The sequence below is a fragment of the Gambusia affinis genome, linkage group LG22 (genome assembly GCF_019740435.1).
Source record: "Gambusia affinis linkage group LG22, SWU_Gaff_1.0, whole genome shotgun sequence".
In the NCBI taxonomy this organism is placed as follows: Eukaryota; Metazoa; Chordata; class Actinopteri; order Cyprinodontiformes; family Poeciliidae; genus Gambusia; species Gambusia affinis.
The window spans coordinates 7,706,108-7,723,886 of NC_057889.1; the positions used below are offsets into that span (position 1 = coordinate 7,706,108).

The 17,779-nt window shown below is 35.7% G+C and overlaps 1 protein-coding gene across 2 annotated transcripts in view; it reads left to right on the forward strand.

Annotated features, from left to right (window-relative positions):
* The first annotated feature begins 4,878 nt into the window (after positions 1-4,878).
* enpp1 (ectonucleotide pyrophosphatase/phosphodiesterase 1) overlaps positions 4,879-17,779 on the forward strand; it is a 34,527-nt gene continuing 21,626 nt past the window's right edge. The window contains exons 1-3 of one of the 2 annotated variants that reach the window (XM_044107266.1): positions 4,879-5,133; positions 9,581-9,653; positions 11,569-11,658. In XM_044107266.1, the coding sequence (XP_043963201.1) occupies positions 4,894-5,133; positions 9,581-9,653; positions 11,569-11,658 (403 nt within the window). In that variant the 5' untranslated portion in view covers positions 4,879-4,893. The remainder of the gene's footprint in view (positions 5,134-9,580; positions 9,654-11,568; positions 11,659-17,779) is intronic. The other variant, XM_044107267.1, reaches the window with a different exon arrangement.

A 17,779-nucleotide genomic window follows, 5' to 3' on the forward strand; every position in this document is an offset into this window, starting at 1 on the left:
TCTCATAGTGTGTGAAGCTTCAGAATATTTTGTATTATTTAACAGAAAAGATTTTCTGAAGTTACATCTAATTCAATGTTGTTAGCCTCCCACCAGTTATATTGTCACCAAACATGATGTATTAAATAAAACCTGCATTTTTTGTGTACAAAAACAGAAAAATATTGGTATATGGAAATACAATCTTGGTTGATTTTCCACATCAGAGAAGGAAAAAACAATCCATCTTCATGTGTTAGACTAGTTTTATCCCAAAATAGTGCATAACCCAGTGTTGATTTTCAAGTTTCATACTTTGACCTTTGACCTTTGACTTTTTAAATGGGGAGTCGAATAGATTGGTGAAAACATGGCTGAATTCATCTACACCATTTGTATTGACTACAGAATATTTTACACTTGTGGTTTATAAATGTCTCTTTTTCCAAATAAGTGTTTTTTTTTAACATACAGTTACGCATGCTTTCTCATAATTTAATCCGTTGCACTATCACTATGCACACATTTGATGTAAATTCATAAAAGTATGTTTTGGCATGTTGATGATGATTAATTATCACAGACCCCAATTTTTCCCCCATAGTTCTACAATAAACACTGACAGCATGTCTCTTTTTAGAACCAAAGTGAAAAAGGTCAGACGGAGGCTTTTAGTTACTGATTTAGCTCAGAGTGGATCGATGACGTGAAGAACACCGGGGTTATTTTTGTAAATCATGCATAAATCTGAAAGCCAGGATGTCTTCAGGAATGAATGTGAACAACAATTAGAATGCTAAATTTATTGTAGGCAATTAGTCATATTAGTGACAGTCACTTTTAAATGCATTGTCATGAAATTTTGTCACTTGCTTATTACTGGTTATTGCGCTAATGGGTTGTTTTTAGAGTGGAAAAATGACTGTGCAATCAGAAAATCACATTTTTGCCGTTTCAAATCATGTTTTCCTGCTTACAACTCATTGACGTAAACATTTTAGGGAAATGTTTTTCTATCCTATTAGACAACAATAATGAGAATGTTAAAAGTTTCCTGAATCTGACCATGGTTACTGTAAATCTTTTATTTTTTTCACAGTAAAAGAAAAATGTGCTTAATTCCTAATTAATTTTGCTACAATCTTTAAGAGTAATAATAAGTGATAATTTCTCATTCCAACGTTTTCTGACTAATGACAAATGAAAACATCCAATAACATTTCAAAACAGGTGCTTAAAAGGGATGTTTTGAGTTTCTTAGCCGACTATTCTTGTTTCATGTCTCTGATTTCTAATATTTAATTCTCACTACAGGATGCTAGCTTCTGCACGCTAGCTTCTGCACATCTGGTCACTATAGTTCTCTACACTGAGAGCTGTGGATGCAGCTGAGTAAGCAGCTAATGACAAAAGACATCAGGAAATACAAACTACTCAGTGATTATAAGGAGATAGGTGACAGAACTTCCTTCTATACAATGGCCCTGCTGGCAATAGATCATACGGTGGGCATGATAACTCATTGAATGCAGACTTAAGTCATTCTACTACACCATCTGTCTCAGCTGTACTGTGTGCTTACCTGTAATTCATCAAGACACACCAAAAGAAGACCAGATCTTAACTGATGCCAGATTGTCTGTAATCTGACGCCTCTCCTTGCTATTTTACCTAAGTTTGGTAGATACTTTTCCCTTTCCTCTTGGTGTCTTTAATCCTCAAATCCCTTCAAAGTCTTTTTCTTTAATACAACCAGTTGCTGAGTTGCTGTTGTTCTGTTGATTTCCATAAAGAGGATACACCAAAGTCATAATCTCTAATTTGCTACTTGCAAATCTGTGTGTGCGCAACCATGCAGTGGATATAAATAAGACAATTTTCTTTCAATAATAATTAATTGTGAGTTTGACATTTCATACCTTCAACATGGGATAAAAAGTTATGATATTTTAGCAGCTGGTTGATAATATACTAAATGAAGGTTTTGATATAGCTTAATCAAGCTCTGGACTTTAATTTAAAACTTCATAACGTCTGAATTAAAACAATTTTGAAAATAAAAGAACAGTGAGTCACAACTCAAGACTCATTGCCAGTTAAAAGTCAGGGCTCTCAAAGTTGACACAACCTGTTGTTGGGTTAAGGGGCAACTACTTTTCACAAAGGGCCTAGTTGGTTTAAATTAGTCTGTTTACTAACTATATCTTTTTATTTACTCGGGTTATCTATCATGACACAAATAGCAAAACATGAACAATTCTGTAAGTAGAGATATACGTCTCTCTGCCTAAAATGTGCACATTATTTAAGGTGCAGGTATCTAATATGTTTAACAGTCCTCTAACAGTTTCAGTAGGAAGGTGCAGTTCCTCTATTTATTATGGTTTCCCGGATGTTCTCCAGAAATTTGCAGTTTCATCTATTATTTATGGTTTCCTCATGTTTTCTGAGTTAAGTGTAGCTAGACAGCATAGACAGTGACAGTTTAACCTGCACTTCACTTATGTGTGCACAGTTTTATTGGCATTAAACATGCCCCGACAATGAGAGCATACACTTTTGTATATAGTGATACTGAATACAATGAAGATATAGTAAAAACCTCTGTGCTGAAATGCTGAAAACATGCAATTAATCCAATTTTTTAAAATAAACTCGACTCCTGCAGTCACTCTTATGAGTTACTTTTTACGGCAACAGAAAACGTGTCTCAGTTGAATGGGAGGAAATGGGTGGTTAGCATCAGCATGACCAGCAGCTGCCACTGTGACCAGATAAAACTCCTTTGGTACTGGTTCTTTCCCTCAGAACCTGTCTTTCTTCATGAATGCTCGTCCTTCTTGAGCACTCGTCCTTCTAATGAATGCCTGTGAATGAGTCACACTTATTATCGATTTAACAGTTGTCTTGTTTTCACTCGTGCATGAAAATCAACATGTTTTCCCCAAACAAATATCTCAGGTCTCAAAAATTGATGATAATAAAACTACTCTGTTTCTTATAGAAAACACAATATTTTCCTGCAGTTGCAGAGAAAATGAACAACTTTAAACCCTAAAAGCAACATGTGTCATTTTTATCACTTTCAGCATATTTGCAAAGCTGAGAAAGAATAGCTAAATTAAGTTACATACTGAAACCAAAAATAAGAAGAGGAACATAAGGTTGGACTGAACTCAACAGAGTTGGTTTTTGTGGCAGAATTTTATAGCGAGCTGAGAAGCTTTGCAGCTGCAAGCACGCTTCCATGAGCTCATTTAAATGAGAACTGTGGGTGCACTGCTGTCAGATACAATATGTCCCACACTGTCACTTCATGCTCTCTAAATTATGATTCCTGCTGCTCCCTTCATACAGGAGTTGCTGCAGAAACACTTTCAGATTTATGATAAAGTTTATCCCAAAATCAACTCAAGGGATGTTGCTGTTAACAAGAATTTGTCTTTTTTCAGAAACATTATACACAGACACCATTGCCAGAAGCATTTGCTTGTCTGCTTTCACACACACACATGATTTTGAGTGACATCTCATTTATAATCTTTGGTGTTTATGGAAATCTTTGGTCATTCTACCAATTTATTGAACTGCCGAACAGAAATGCGTGATTTGTCTCTCCAGAGAACATGTTTTCAGTCCTCTGGAGTCCAGTAACACGATTACATCCAACACTTCCCAGTTCATTTGTGGATTTATGACTTTGATGCATTTGCTCAGCCATGGAAACTCGCCTCATGAAGCTCTCCATGTACGGTACTGTTCTTGACCTAATCTGAAGGTCACATGACATTTGGAGGTCTATAGCTGATGACTCTCTATAAATTTTGTTATCTCTCCTCAACCCATGCCTCAGCATCTGTAGACACCACTCTGCAGTTTTATGTTGCTCATAACTTTGTGATATAGTTTTTATGGATTGACACATATACTATAACAACATACACTCTGACATCCATATATATCCAAACCTAGAATGTAAACACAAAGTCCCTCTTCAAACTTAAACATACTCAGACACTGTTTTCTTTCTATCAGACACAAAGATAAACAAAGAGCAGCAGGACTGAACTCTAAGCTTTAAAAGGGTAAAAACAAGACAAAGGTCAGAGGTCAGAGGTACCAGTAACATGTGGCTTATATTAACACTTCACAGGACACAGATGATCTCGCAGAGGTGAAGTATGTTGAAGTTTGATTAGTGTTATAATATAGTACAGCTTTTATTGACGTAAACATTATTGGTGCTGGAGATTACAAATGTTACAACAGCGCCATCTTGCGGTCACTACAATAAACTGTTACACCCCACAACCTGCGGGCTTTTCCGACAAGTTTGGACATATTTAATAACAGTTTTAACAGTATTGAGAAATTCAATTTAAAAAAAAAATCAAGAAAATGTCTTTTAAATTTTTGGAAAGGTAATTCTGATTAGAAATAAATAAGGGGAAAAATTTATTTCAAGTAATACCTTAGTTACAAGCAAAGTTACAAACAAAAACGGCGACAGCTTGAAGTACTAAGCACGTGCTTGTAATATCTATGGTAACCACCGGATGGCGACATCTGCAGCATTTGCCTCATTTTCTTTCCAACGACTTTTATTTTCCATCTTCAGGTAATGTTTTGCCTAATCAAAGATTTAATTTTTAAAACACCATTCTAATACCTATGACAATTATTTAAAAACAAACGATTTTTCTTAACATAATATTACATGTTGCTATTACGTTTTAAGTTAATTGTTCATTTTGCAAGTTGACAGCCTGAGCTCAAAGTTTTGCTATAACAAACAAGCGAGGAAAAGTACTGCGGCTTTCTCACGTCAAACACACGTCTATGTGACACCCTGCAACATGTGTTCGCCTGCTGGGTAACCGCACAAGAATACGTCAAAAAGGCGGTCCTTTGTGCATGCCAGAGCAGAGGGTTCATATCTTGCTTCATTGCCGTGAACAACTCCGAACTGCATCTAAATCCCTCCTTGAAAACTGCCAGGACGTTAGTGCGCTCAGCGGCATGGAGGGGACCAAAGGAGAGGAGCGGCAACCGGAGCCGGCAGCTGCTTTATTCGGGACGTCCGAGCTGGAGAGCCAGATGATCAGCACAGTGCGGAGGAAGAAGCGGAATCATTGCTGTAAAATCATTATTGGGGTATGTGTTGGAGCTATAAAAAAAAAAAAAAAAAAAAAACTTTAAGCTGGCATCATGTCAATTACTCACAACTAAAATGAAGAAACTGAATATCATCTTTTCATGAATCTGCAACTAGGTTTTAAAGTTTTAATGCCTTTTTTGAAAAAAAATGCAAGTTCAGAGTTCAATTTAGACTTAATTCTGGATAAAGTACAAAAGCCACAGCTTCATGTCAGCATTTTCACCGTTTGCTTTGTCCGTCATTAATCCACAGCTGTCACAGCTGAGACTGTCAGTGGTACCAGAGACTAATGTGGAAACTAACTGTTTTCACTTCAGTGCAAAGAGACAGAGGCCAGGAAATGCCCCACAGGTGTCCGCCAGTTGTTCCTGTGGAAAGCAGAACCGGACCTCACAGTACAGTTTAGGTCAATTGGAAAGTCATGAACAAAACATTTGACTCACTCTGGGCATTGATGGAGAAATTAAGTTGTTCTATTTGTAGTTTATTTGTGTTTTTTCTGCCAATTTTTCTTGAAAATTGCTGTTTTCCAGTTCATTAAATTCTTCAAAGCTAAAATCTACCCTTTTATAGGCTGTCAATGCGTCATTAAACAAAATGTTCTTTGAATCACACTTTCTAATCAGGCTAACTTTAGGGCATTCACATCCTTTGAATTTTCACACATAAGTGGGATTGTATGTGATGGACCAAAAAGGTCATCATGAAATAGCAACACAACAAAACATTTTCAATACTTTTTCACAAATTGAAATCTAATGGCTGTGATGTGTTTTACTTCACTTTTCAGTCCTCTTTTCCCTGATGCCCATAAATAAATACCAGTGCACCCAATGAACTACAGAAGTCATATAATTAGAAAAGGGAATCCCCCTGTGAGTAACGTAAAGTCAATATAAATACAGCTGTTCTGTGGAGGCTTCAGATGTTTGTTAGAGAACAACAGAGAACAAGCAGCTTCATGAAGGCCACAAACACAGCAGACAATTCCGGGATCAAGTTGTAGAGAAGTTTAAAGCAGATTGGGATTATAAAACTATATGTCAGACTTTGAATATTGCGCTGTTGAATTCACAACATGAAAATGGAAAAAGTTGATCTAGAAATGTGTTGGTCACACTAAAATCAAACATTTTGTGAACACACCGTGCCCACAGTGAAACATGGTGGTAGTCATATCATGCTGTGGGCATGGTTCTCTATAGCAGGACAAGGGAGGCAGGATGGAAGGAGCTAAGTAAGGGACAATCCTGGAGAACCAAAATGTTCTGATGCGATGGTTTAGGTCAAAGTAAGCATTACTATGCTGGAATGGCCCAGCCAAAGTCCAAACCTTTATCCAATTGAAGATCTATAAAAATCTTGAAAATGAATGATATTGCTCATCCAGTCTGATTTGTCTTGAGATATTTTGAAAGAAGGAAGGACACATTGTAATCTATATATGTGTCAAACTGTTAGAAACACATTAAAACACTTGTCTGTAAATACAGAAAATGTTGGTTCTACAAACAGCTTTCAACTCAGGGAGCTAAGTACAAATACACACCACACTTTTCAGATATTTCTTTTGGGGGGAAAATAAACTGTAAAGTATCTCTCTTTCTCTTCCACCTCTTAGTTATGCACTATTTTGTTTTGGTTTATTTAAATCTCCCCAAAATTAACTGAGCTGTGTGGCTTTAGCACGACAACATAGCATGACTTTCCCAAGACATTGTGTGGCTTATGTAGCAATGAGCATGGATACATGATGTCTTAATTCTCTATTGGGTTCAAAACTACATCTGCCAACAACGTGGTGCACTGTTTTTCTTTTGTAACTCAGAATCACAAAATCACACTTTAAAGAATTTATTAATCTGCAAATCATGCAACTATTACATAAAACAACATCTTAGACTAAAGTTTTAGATCCCAGTGTGAAAAAATGTCTTACTGTTATTTAGTCAAACACATACTGCATACTTTGTGTGTGTATGTTGACATTATAAATCCTGCTTATAGTGTCAGACCCAAGTATGTGTCACACTTCCTGGGTCATTTTTAACCTGGGTGAGAGTACCCATGTTGTTTTGTATCACCCTGAAAAGGACCCTTTACTCCCACAGTCAAAGGTTTCTCAAAATAGGCTCCTTTATTAATAAGCAAACAGACTAACCACACCCAGTCCAAGTGGAGGCAAAAATCTGCGATAGGTTTTTTAAAAAGCAAAAAGCAAGTAAAAACTTTAAGTGAAAAAAAAGACAGCTTGAAGTTGTTTTTTATGTTATTTTTCTGTAGTTAAGTCATACAGATACTTTAAGTAAATATATTTGTTTTTATTCAAAATCCACCTAATGCTTAAATTATCAAAGGAACTCATTTATTTACGCATATTCCTAAATTATTTCCTTTTGACTGAGTTATTTTTCTTCTAACTTAAGTTGTAAGCCACAGAAACTCCAGATGTCTGCTTAGCACTGTAACCAGAGTCTAGACAGTGCAATGTTCCATGACAATGCATGTATTTGGACCAATAACAATTTTACTCTTTGAAAAGGAGTAACTAGGATTTTCCTTCCAACCTTTACCTCAAATTGAGGAAAATTAGTTCAACACTGGCAGACAAGGGATCCCTTAGTCTAGGTTTTTAATTCTGTAACGTTCACTTTCAAAGTGGACTTCAGACATCACTCTAACCCGGCAATCTAGGGTTTGTTTTACAATAACAACTTAAATAACAACAAAAAGAATTTTGATAAATTGAAGCAGAAAAGTACCACTTCGAGTCAGACTTGTAGGTGTGAATGAGACAAACGGTACTTTTACTTCCCACAAAGACACTGCTTACATTTTATGCTCCCACGAAAGCAAATCAAGGCATCCTGTCTGCTCACCTCTCCCTAAAAAAGAAAAGAAGAACGACCAGACACCAAATACACATAACATATTATCATAACTGTCTAGGAATGCCACATTTGTAAGTGTGAATCACACTAAAAGGATTTCTTGTGGTTGATAATTCCACCAATCCTGCTTTTTGAAACCTGATAGCCTTGCAGCACACTAGCTGTGAAGAAGTATGAGTGTGAAATATGTTGGGTTTTTTTTTTGGGGGGGGGGGGTTATTTTTTGCTTAACTTGTAAAAGAAAAGAAATAACCACAAACTAGCGTTTTTTTTCTGCAGAAGTGGTAAATACGTGGTGCTCATCTTAGTAATCAAAGTAATGGCTATAATAACCTTTAACTATGTTTAATTTAAATAGCTTAATGTTTTTAGTCCCGCTTCTGCAAACTGTGTATTGTGATTTAAAATAATACTTCTAACAAAGTGATAGCACGATGGTCAAAGTTAAAAAGCAAAATATAACTTCTCACAGATATTTAATTCTGGCTACACAGAAGATGCCAAGCTGTCTCAGACTGCAAGTAAACAACCACAAGAACCACTGAGGGTCTGTTTTAGGCGTTGCTGCCATTGAGACGAGGCAGAACGCCCCCATCTCTCCATAAAGAGGGTGTTTTCTTTGAAACGCCCATTTAATTACAAACCCCTCACTCTCCAGGGCTGCTGTCCCTCAGAAGATAAAAACTCAGTAGCACTTTGTTCTCTCATTTTAACAGATGAAGATTAAATCTGGGACACAGTTGGCAAGCCTCAGATAATAAAGTTGAATAATTTAACAATCACAGGACTGAATGTCAACTCAGTTGTGTGGTTTAAGTTATTTACTTGAAACAGTTTTCTTTATTTTTGCTGAATAGATAATGACATTTTCAATTCCAGTTATTTTTACGGTTGGCAAAAAATGTAGATTTTTGGCCCCAATAACAAGAAATTTCCTTGGAGAATTCAAAACTGTAGCCATCAAGTTTAACAAAAATAATTAAAAGTAAGACAATCAAATAAGGCAAAAGAGAGCCAGTCACTGTTTCAGGGTTTTGATTTTAAAGCCTGTAAAGTTGTTTTTGTTTGTGCGGCTTAATGAATCATGTACTTGTTTAGGAAAAGTCTTCGTTTTTGGGAGTGAGAGAAACACTGAATCAATCAGAGAAATGTGCTTTTGTCTATAGATATTTTATTTAGAAAATCAGAGTAACTATCAGAGATCAGCTTGTGAAAAAAGAAAAGCAAGAGAGAAGTGAAACGTAAAACATACAATTCTCCTTATATCTTATCAGTCATGTGCTGATAAGTATGTGACTCTCTCTCCTGTAGGGAGTTTCTCTCAGTTAAATCTCTGGTTAAATGGTACCTCTGTCCCTAAATCAAATGTGGTTCAAAGGAGTTTCAGGTGGAAAGAGAAGAAGAAACATCTTCACTGAAAACGCCTTTATCAGCTCCATAAGTATAACAGAAGGCTTCATTATCAGTTCATTCTTCCCAGTAAATAAGCGAAAGTTTTATTTTCCAAGACATACTCTGGTGACTTAAACAACAACTTGTTTTCTTTATTCAGGTTGCACTGCTGTGCTTACTGATCGTCATTGTGATTGTGGCGATTTCACTGAAAAATGGCTCTAAGAGCACGGGTAAGTTTCACAAACACATCCAGTTTTCTGACTTTTTACACTGTTGATTATAAAGCATTTTTTTCAGGATATATTTTCTAGGGTTGACGTGTCAAACTCAAGATCCATAGGCTAAAATCTGGCCTGTAATAGATTTTTATGTGGCCCTCTTCCAGATTAAACATTAAGTGTGCTTAAATATTATGTCGTAAACTAAATAAATGCAGTTTTTAATCTGCTTACTGCCAAATCATATCAATCAGTCCCTCCAGTTTCTTGAGAATTATCGTGGAAATTCACGCAAAATCAACAAATCCCTGCAGTTTCTTGCACTAATAATTGGGAGTTTGTTGCAATTTTTTTCTAAAATTACCAAAAAATGTTTTTACTTATACTAAACATCTCCCTCAGTCTTGATTGATCTATACAGCGTATAATAAAAAGTCACATTTACTGTCATGCATAAGAGGAAATATTGCAAATATTTCCAAAAATGTCCAAATTAGTACAACAAATCTTTGCAAAAAATACAAAGAATCACAAAATCCTGGAGGAACTGAACATATATTCAATAATATTATTTAATTTTAAGAATTCATTGATATTTTAACAGTTTGTGAAAAGGTTTTATCAATACATTCTGGCACAATCAGCCCTTTAAGAGCATTCATGATCTTGATTTGGCTCAAAACAAAAATTAATTTGACACCCCTGTTGTAGGGAGTGGAAATGTATATGCATGCAAATGGCATTTGTTTGTTTGTTGCAACTGTTAAAGCTTCATTGGTAATCATCCTGTTCTTGGCAACCTGTTCCAGTTAAACAATCTTTAAACAAATGCGTTATGTTTCAAGTGGCTCAGAAAAGCCTTTGCTGAAATCCATCTCAGGAACAGCAAATCAGAAACGCTAAATGATTTAAGGATGACCATAGATTGTGGTAGGCTTACTCTTCTCAAGTTGTTGGACCTCATTGCTACTTTCTGTACTGTTGACCATCAGAACATAATGAGCAAGTTAATGAACCCGGTTAGTTTTCTGGAACAGTGTCAGTACTCTGCAATGCTTCATACAAATGTGTCACTTGTGAACACTTTGTTATTGCCTCCCAAAACCTCAGTATCAGGCAATGTTTTGTTTCTATACAGTCATGACTTTTTATCATGACAGTACAGACTCCCTTTCACGCCTTGTGTGTTCATAAGTCATATCTAAAAAAAATAGATATGCAATCTTAATTTTGATAATAGGGAAAAGCAAGAAATATATTTTAACAATAGAACCTAAATAATGTTTTAAAATTCCCTTACAACAGGCAATAAAAATGTAATTTCTGGTATGACGGAAATATTAGGATACCCACTATATTTATTCCCACCTATTACAATTAAAAGTGCACATATCATATCTGAAGGACATGATCTTGTGAACATATATTTATTTAATGAATAATAAATTCATAAATAATTTCATAAAGTGTATTTGTAGTTCTACATTAAAAATTTTTTTAACACTTTTAGCTTGCCAAAGTAGACATCCCTATCATCTAGTGTCCAGATCACTCATGACCAAAAATGCAAATTAGGTAATGATGTCATCTTGTGACTTTTAGGACAGCCAACAGCGATTTTCCTTGCTGAAGAGTTGGTAGCAGTAGGATATGGACAGTGGTAATAACCCTGTCTAGAAAAATAATAATATCACATTTTTAAGAATGTTAAGAGAAAATAGATAACAAAAAACAAAATAAAAAGTATCAGTTTATAAACCAATTTTCCTCCAAGAGAAGTGAGTCGACTGTGGTGTTATTCCTAACCTTTTCGTTCAGCTAGCTTAGCTACAGGTTACTGTTAGCCTCCTTTTCACTAACATTAAATCAGTGAAAGGAAATATTTTACAAGATATGCATATATTTGACCTGTCCCTGTACCTTTAAGCATACCGTACAACAGGTGAATATGAGTCACCAGGTGCTCTACCTCCCCATACCAGCGAAACTTCTCCTCACGGTGAAGAAGGTGAAGAAGGTGAGCTACACTGTGTTCACTGACATGCCAGTTAGCATCACTGCAGCAAGTCTATGGGGATTTCTCTGTCTCTCTTGTAAACTCATTACTGACAGAGATTCAAACAATTATTATAAAATATTAATTTAAAAAAAAATCATGATGATGACTGGAAAAAAACGGGCAGTGTGTTTTATCAAACAACGGTCCCAGGAAAAAGTACTAACTGTGAAGAATAGAGCTGGAGTGTCATCATTTAGGAATGTTGCATTGTTGATTAAACCAAAAAAGACTAACTGGGTAGAGTATCCTAACTCTTTTGTCAGATAAAAAAAGCATTTCTGTTTATTTATTTTAATTACTGGGGAAAATGAAATTCTAAAAGCACTATATGTAAAATATACTAGATATAAAGGCACTATACATAAATACATGTATATTTTTAAAATATGTGACCCTTGATAGTTTATTGATATAGTGGTCATTAATGATGATAAGCACGCTGTACCAAGCATTCATAGCCATACAGTTATATAAAAATAATTTTTATTATCACAACACAATTTTTTATTCATATTTGAGGAGTTTATAGATGGATTTATTGGGTGACAGGCAGGTTACAACATGAACACAGTGACGAGAAAGAGAAAAATGCAAATTCAGTGTTGACAGTTACATTGCTCTCATTGCCATATGGAAGAAGGCCAAAGCAACGGGACAAAATCCACACATGCATGAGGAAAACATCCAAAATAAATAGACAAGGCTTCTGACTGCGAGGAAAAAGAGATTCATTCGGGCCACCATGCAGCATGACCCACTTCCAAACTGTACACATAATCCACTCAACTCAGTCAGCTCGGAAACCATTGAATCACATGCAGTAACTACCTAAAAATCAAAGTTTAGGAAAATATACGTTGTTAAGCTGACATGCTTTGTTATTTTTAAAACTCATACAATCAGTTGCATTGACAAAACTGCCAATTGTCAAATTTTTTTGTAGTTGTGTAAACTAATTTAAATAAGTGCCTCTTCATGTTCGTTTTCAAGTTATTACACTTTCTTTCATCACTAACCGTTTATCTCTGACTTCCTCTCTGTTGTCCAAGACGTTTGTGTGTCAGACCATTTCAACACTCCCACAATCTGTACAGGAGAGTTTAGCAAAACATCCCAAAAACAAAATGACATTTCCATTTTCTGAGTTTTGCAGAAATGGATGCATTTGGAAATAATGATTCATATCAGTACCCAGAAATGCCTTTAATCCGAGAACTGCATTTCAGCAGAATCAGTGAGGAACTTAAACAGAAAAAATCTTTGGCACTAATTATTGTCAATTGTCCTGCGGTAGACTTTTCAAAGGCAGAAGCAGCCACTTAAAGGAATGGTTTGGGGATTTCCAACCAGGAATATATATTTTTTTCTCTTTTTAGTTTGATGCCAACAACAACCTTATTCCAATCAGTACTACTAACCTAAACTTAATTCCAACATGATTTAATTTCTCAAATATTTGTATGCTGTGTGCCATAATGACAGAGGAAATTTCTCAAATAAAATGATGAATTTCTTGCATATTCAGTTTCACATTCAGATCCTTTGCCCAAACATTCCAAATTAAGATCAGGTGCTTCCTGTTTTCATCTGATCATTCTTCAAATGTTTCCACAAATTCACTAGATGCACCTGTGGTAGATTCAGTTGATTGACCCTGATTTGGATGCAAACACACTTATTTATATAAAATCTCACAGGTGAGAGCGCATACTAAACTACTAACCAAGCAGTTAATACAAAGGAAGTGTCCATTCCATTTTAAATATCAATGCCAACTGTGAAGCATGGTGGTGACAGCATCATGGTGTGGATTAAACTGGGTAACTAGTTAACACATAAAGTAAAGTTAAAACTGATTCTTTAAGGAAACCTCCTCCAAAGTGCTTTGTGAAAACTCTGAGTGACTCAAACTTAAATCTAATTGAACATTCATGTGGGGAAAGAGGTTGCTTTAAGAAAAGGCTTTAAATACTTAGTAATTTCTTTTTTTGTTTTGTTTTGTTTTTTCTTATGGACTACTCTGTGTAGAACTTTTAGTGAAAAGGTACACAACCCAATTTTTAGTAGGGCAGTATTATGTATGTCATAATGTTATTCCGTCATAAAAACTCACCTAGAGTTTTGCTTTGATTCTTTCATGCATGTTTGAGAAATCTTTTGATCTCCATAGCAACCATTCAGCTGTGCAAAACAATTTTGCACAGATTTGCACACCTCTGAGCTGCAGTTTTAAAGATTCCACTTCAGTTGGAAACCCCGCAACAGTTCCTTCAGACTAGCCAGCAGCAATTAGCAAACACCTGTTGGAACTGTGCCTGTGCTGAGCTCATTGTATGATATACTTCTCAGTGCAATGCTGGTAAAAAATATTGTTAAAGGGTTAATAGAGGATCCTTTCCCCACGATGTTGTGTTGATTTCCTTAAGACAGAGTGTCAGAAAGAGCAGGACTTTTTAAAGAGACAGATACCCAATTTCAAGGTACGAAATTATATAGTCAAATTTCTTAAGTCATATTTGATAGACATAGCATTTTATAACAACTGAAGGTGACATATTGACTTGATTATGTTACAAAATTATTCTGTGTGACTGGAAAACATATATACTGCCCCTTTAATAAAACTCTTGCATAAAGACGTGGGCAAAGCAAATCTCTGTTAATGCTTTCCATCTGCGCTTTAAGCCACTCTGTGCTGAGCCCTTTACACCAGGAAAATTAGCAATATGCTTCACTTATCATAGATTGGTGGATTAAGAAGAACATGAACACACAACAGATTCCTAACCACATAAAGGGTTAATTATGTCAGCTTTTCTGTGTTTATATTAATGCCAGGATTCTGTGTAGTTTGAGGTTTCTGTACCGGTTTTTGTTCCTCATTTGTTTATTTTGTTAACATTCTGTGTGCAGGTAGCTACATGTTTCTGATTTTCCATTTCTTAAATCATGAGTTTAAATGTTGACTTAACTGTGAATCGAATCCGTTTCTACTGATTGCATGATGCCATCAATCACGTTACCTTTGGAGAAATCTTCATTCAGGTTCTGTTTAGTACATTGGTAATATTGTAATTGTCCAGAATGGCAATTTGTTGCATCAAAGTTGCTGTGAGATTCATGAGAAAGAAAGCACGAAAAGTTATTCCTGAAAAAGATCCAGATTGGACCCTGGGGAAACAACACGTTAGGAAAGAAGGTGAGGTGGATCGGGTTACTGAGAAGCTAGACGTGAATGTTAACACTATAGGCCGGTCTCAAATTAACCCCTGAGCAGCCTTGCTTTTTTGTATCGTTTTACACCAAGCCTGCTGTAACCAAGTTTTTGTGAAAGAGGAATGTTTTGCGGAAGCGTAATCTCTCTCTGGTTGAATGTGGGCTATGGCACCAATGTGCTTTTCATTGCACACTGGCACGCCAAAACATCCCTCCTGCTTTTCTGGGGCAGTAGTGGTGAGTGTGGGCTGCAGTCCTCTAGGGTTGGGTGTTCCCTCTGCTGTGATCATTTTTCCTCTTGTTTTTTCTGCCCCACTAACTTGAAAGCCATATGGAAAGAATAGGATCGGATTTTCCACACATGCAGACTCTTGTTTACGCTCCGTCCTCTACATTTTACATTTACACGTCTTTCTGGATGTTGATTTTGGAAACAGAAGAGAAGACTTGAAAAATTGTCAGAGCCTTCTCTATAGATGGAGTCTGTGTGTTGTGTAAAATGCTGAGCATGGATTCTCTAGTGGATTTAAAGATCACAGTGACTCATTCTCTGGAGACACTGCATCCCTATGTTCGCTCCAAACCACAGCGCTGAACTCGAGGTGGTGAGAAGGGGCCTTCTCACCAGCATGATAAGACTCTTCTGTTCCATGTCCTGTCAGCAAAGCACTTGACAAATGTATTAGTTGGTTGAAAACTGTGAGGGAACAGGCCTAGAATTTCCTGTTTGGTGTCTCATTGTCCGTGGGAATGACCTTCTTTCTTAGATTAGTTTAGTTTTGTTTTTGTTTTTAATAAGCTACCTTTATTCTGACAAGCAAGACTCGTCAGGATGTATATTCCAATTTATTGAATTTGGCTGTACAATGTCTTGCAAATATATTTATACCTTTAAAACTTCTGCACATTTTTCACATCATAATGTAAGACCCTTATCTTTTTATTTACATAAAACAACACAGTTTTACATGTTTTTGAAGTGCAATAGAATAGTTTTTCAAATGATATGCAAAGGAAAAAAGAAAAGCTTCCTTAATAAAAACAAAATACAACAATATACCTTAAAAGTCAACAGAGTCCTTCCACATGTTCTGTGATGTTCTGTGAATGACTCAGAGGTTCATCAGGATATATATGAGTGAAGAAACAAAATCCTGAAAGCAAAGGAATATGTCAAGGATAAGTTTCCAGAGAAGGTTTAAACTGAGTTATATTGTAAAACCCCACCGATCACTGTTCAATTCATAAAAATAGTTTGGCACAGTTCATTAGAATGATGGAATATAATTTAAAGTACTAAAAATATACCTGTTAGAATCTGGCAGATGTATTCACAGAGGTTCTGATTGTCTGCTATAAGAAAGATTCTCAGGTTCCCAACTCAGCAAAACTAGAAATGTTGAGAAATGCAGGTCAGAACTGTTAGGGTTGATTCAATATGAGTAGCAGTAGAAAAGTTATACATTTTATTAGAATTACAAAGTGACCAAAACTGAAGTAGCTGCAGGATAGAAAACTCCCAACTTTTGATGCAAAAACAACAACAACTAGAATCTTGCAGGGATAAAAGGAGACCATGGGTTAATTGTATAAACAAGGAGGAATGGGAACAAAGAAATGTTAACATCTGTATAATGAAAGCAGATGTCAACATCAAACAGACGAAGTGAGAGCAGCTTAAAGCCACTACTGAGTAATGCTTAAGATATTAATACTGAGGAATGACGTCACAAAGACCTAACCAAACTAAAATGTATTTTTAACACTTAGTATTCCCTTACAAAAAAATCACATGTGATCACATAATCCACCAAAAAATCACATGTTTTTACATGTGATTTTCATGTGATCACATGTGGAAATGTGTGATTCACATGTGGAAATGTGTGATTCACATGTGGAAATGTGTGATTCACATGTGAATCACATGTGATTTTACCACGAAACGTTCCAAAATCACACATATTCATGTGCTTTCACATGTGATTCACATCATTCACATGTAAAAATTTGTGTGAACCACATGTGATCACATGTGAAAGTCACATGTGATTTTCATGTGATTTTTTTTTTGTAAGGGTTTAACAAGAGCCTTTGATCAAACTGCAGCATTTAGACCTCGAAAGGATCATTAGCATTTTATTTTTCTGAATCACTTTAAGTTTTAATAAAAAGTTATTTTAACCTCTTAGTGGAAAAGTAGCCACTGCATGATGTTGAGAAACTGCTTCATATGACTAACGTGCAGATCCTATCAGAGAAGTGATTTCCCCTTCTGGTTTTTCACCAGCATAGTGTGAGTTTTATGTCTGTGACTTCATTCCTTTGTCTCTCACTAAAACAGCCATTAAACTCAAAGTGGGATTTAATTGACAGTAGCCATTTGTTGACATCAATGTTAATCTAATCCAAAAGGAAACACTATAAACAGCAATGATTCTTCAGGATATTCCTTCTAAAAAGTTGTTTAACTGAGGGAGGCAGACAAAAGCTTACACACCCAAATCCATTTATTGTGAAGAAGGTTTGTCCAAACCTGTGACCTAAGCTGCATTGTTCAGCTTCCTGGATGTCAACCATTTTGACAAGTTATAAATTAATGAAGGTTTCAGAGTAGATTGTGAGTGTTTGTGTAAACTGGAACATATCGTGTCCACCAGTTCAATCATTTCAATGACATCTTCTTCCTGTAAAGTGGGTTAAAAAGTTTGTTTGAGTTATGTGAATTTTTAAGTGAAAACAAGATGTCTTTTGTGGATCAGTGAAGAATAAATAATATTTAAAAGGATCTATAAACGTCATGTTATCAATAGTTACATTATTTTAGTAGTTAGAGATAAAACATCCATTTACTAAAATTAGT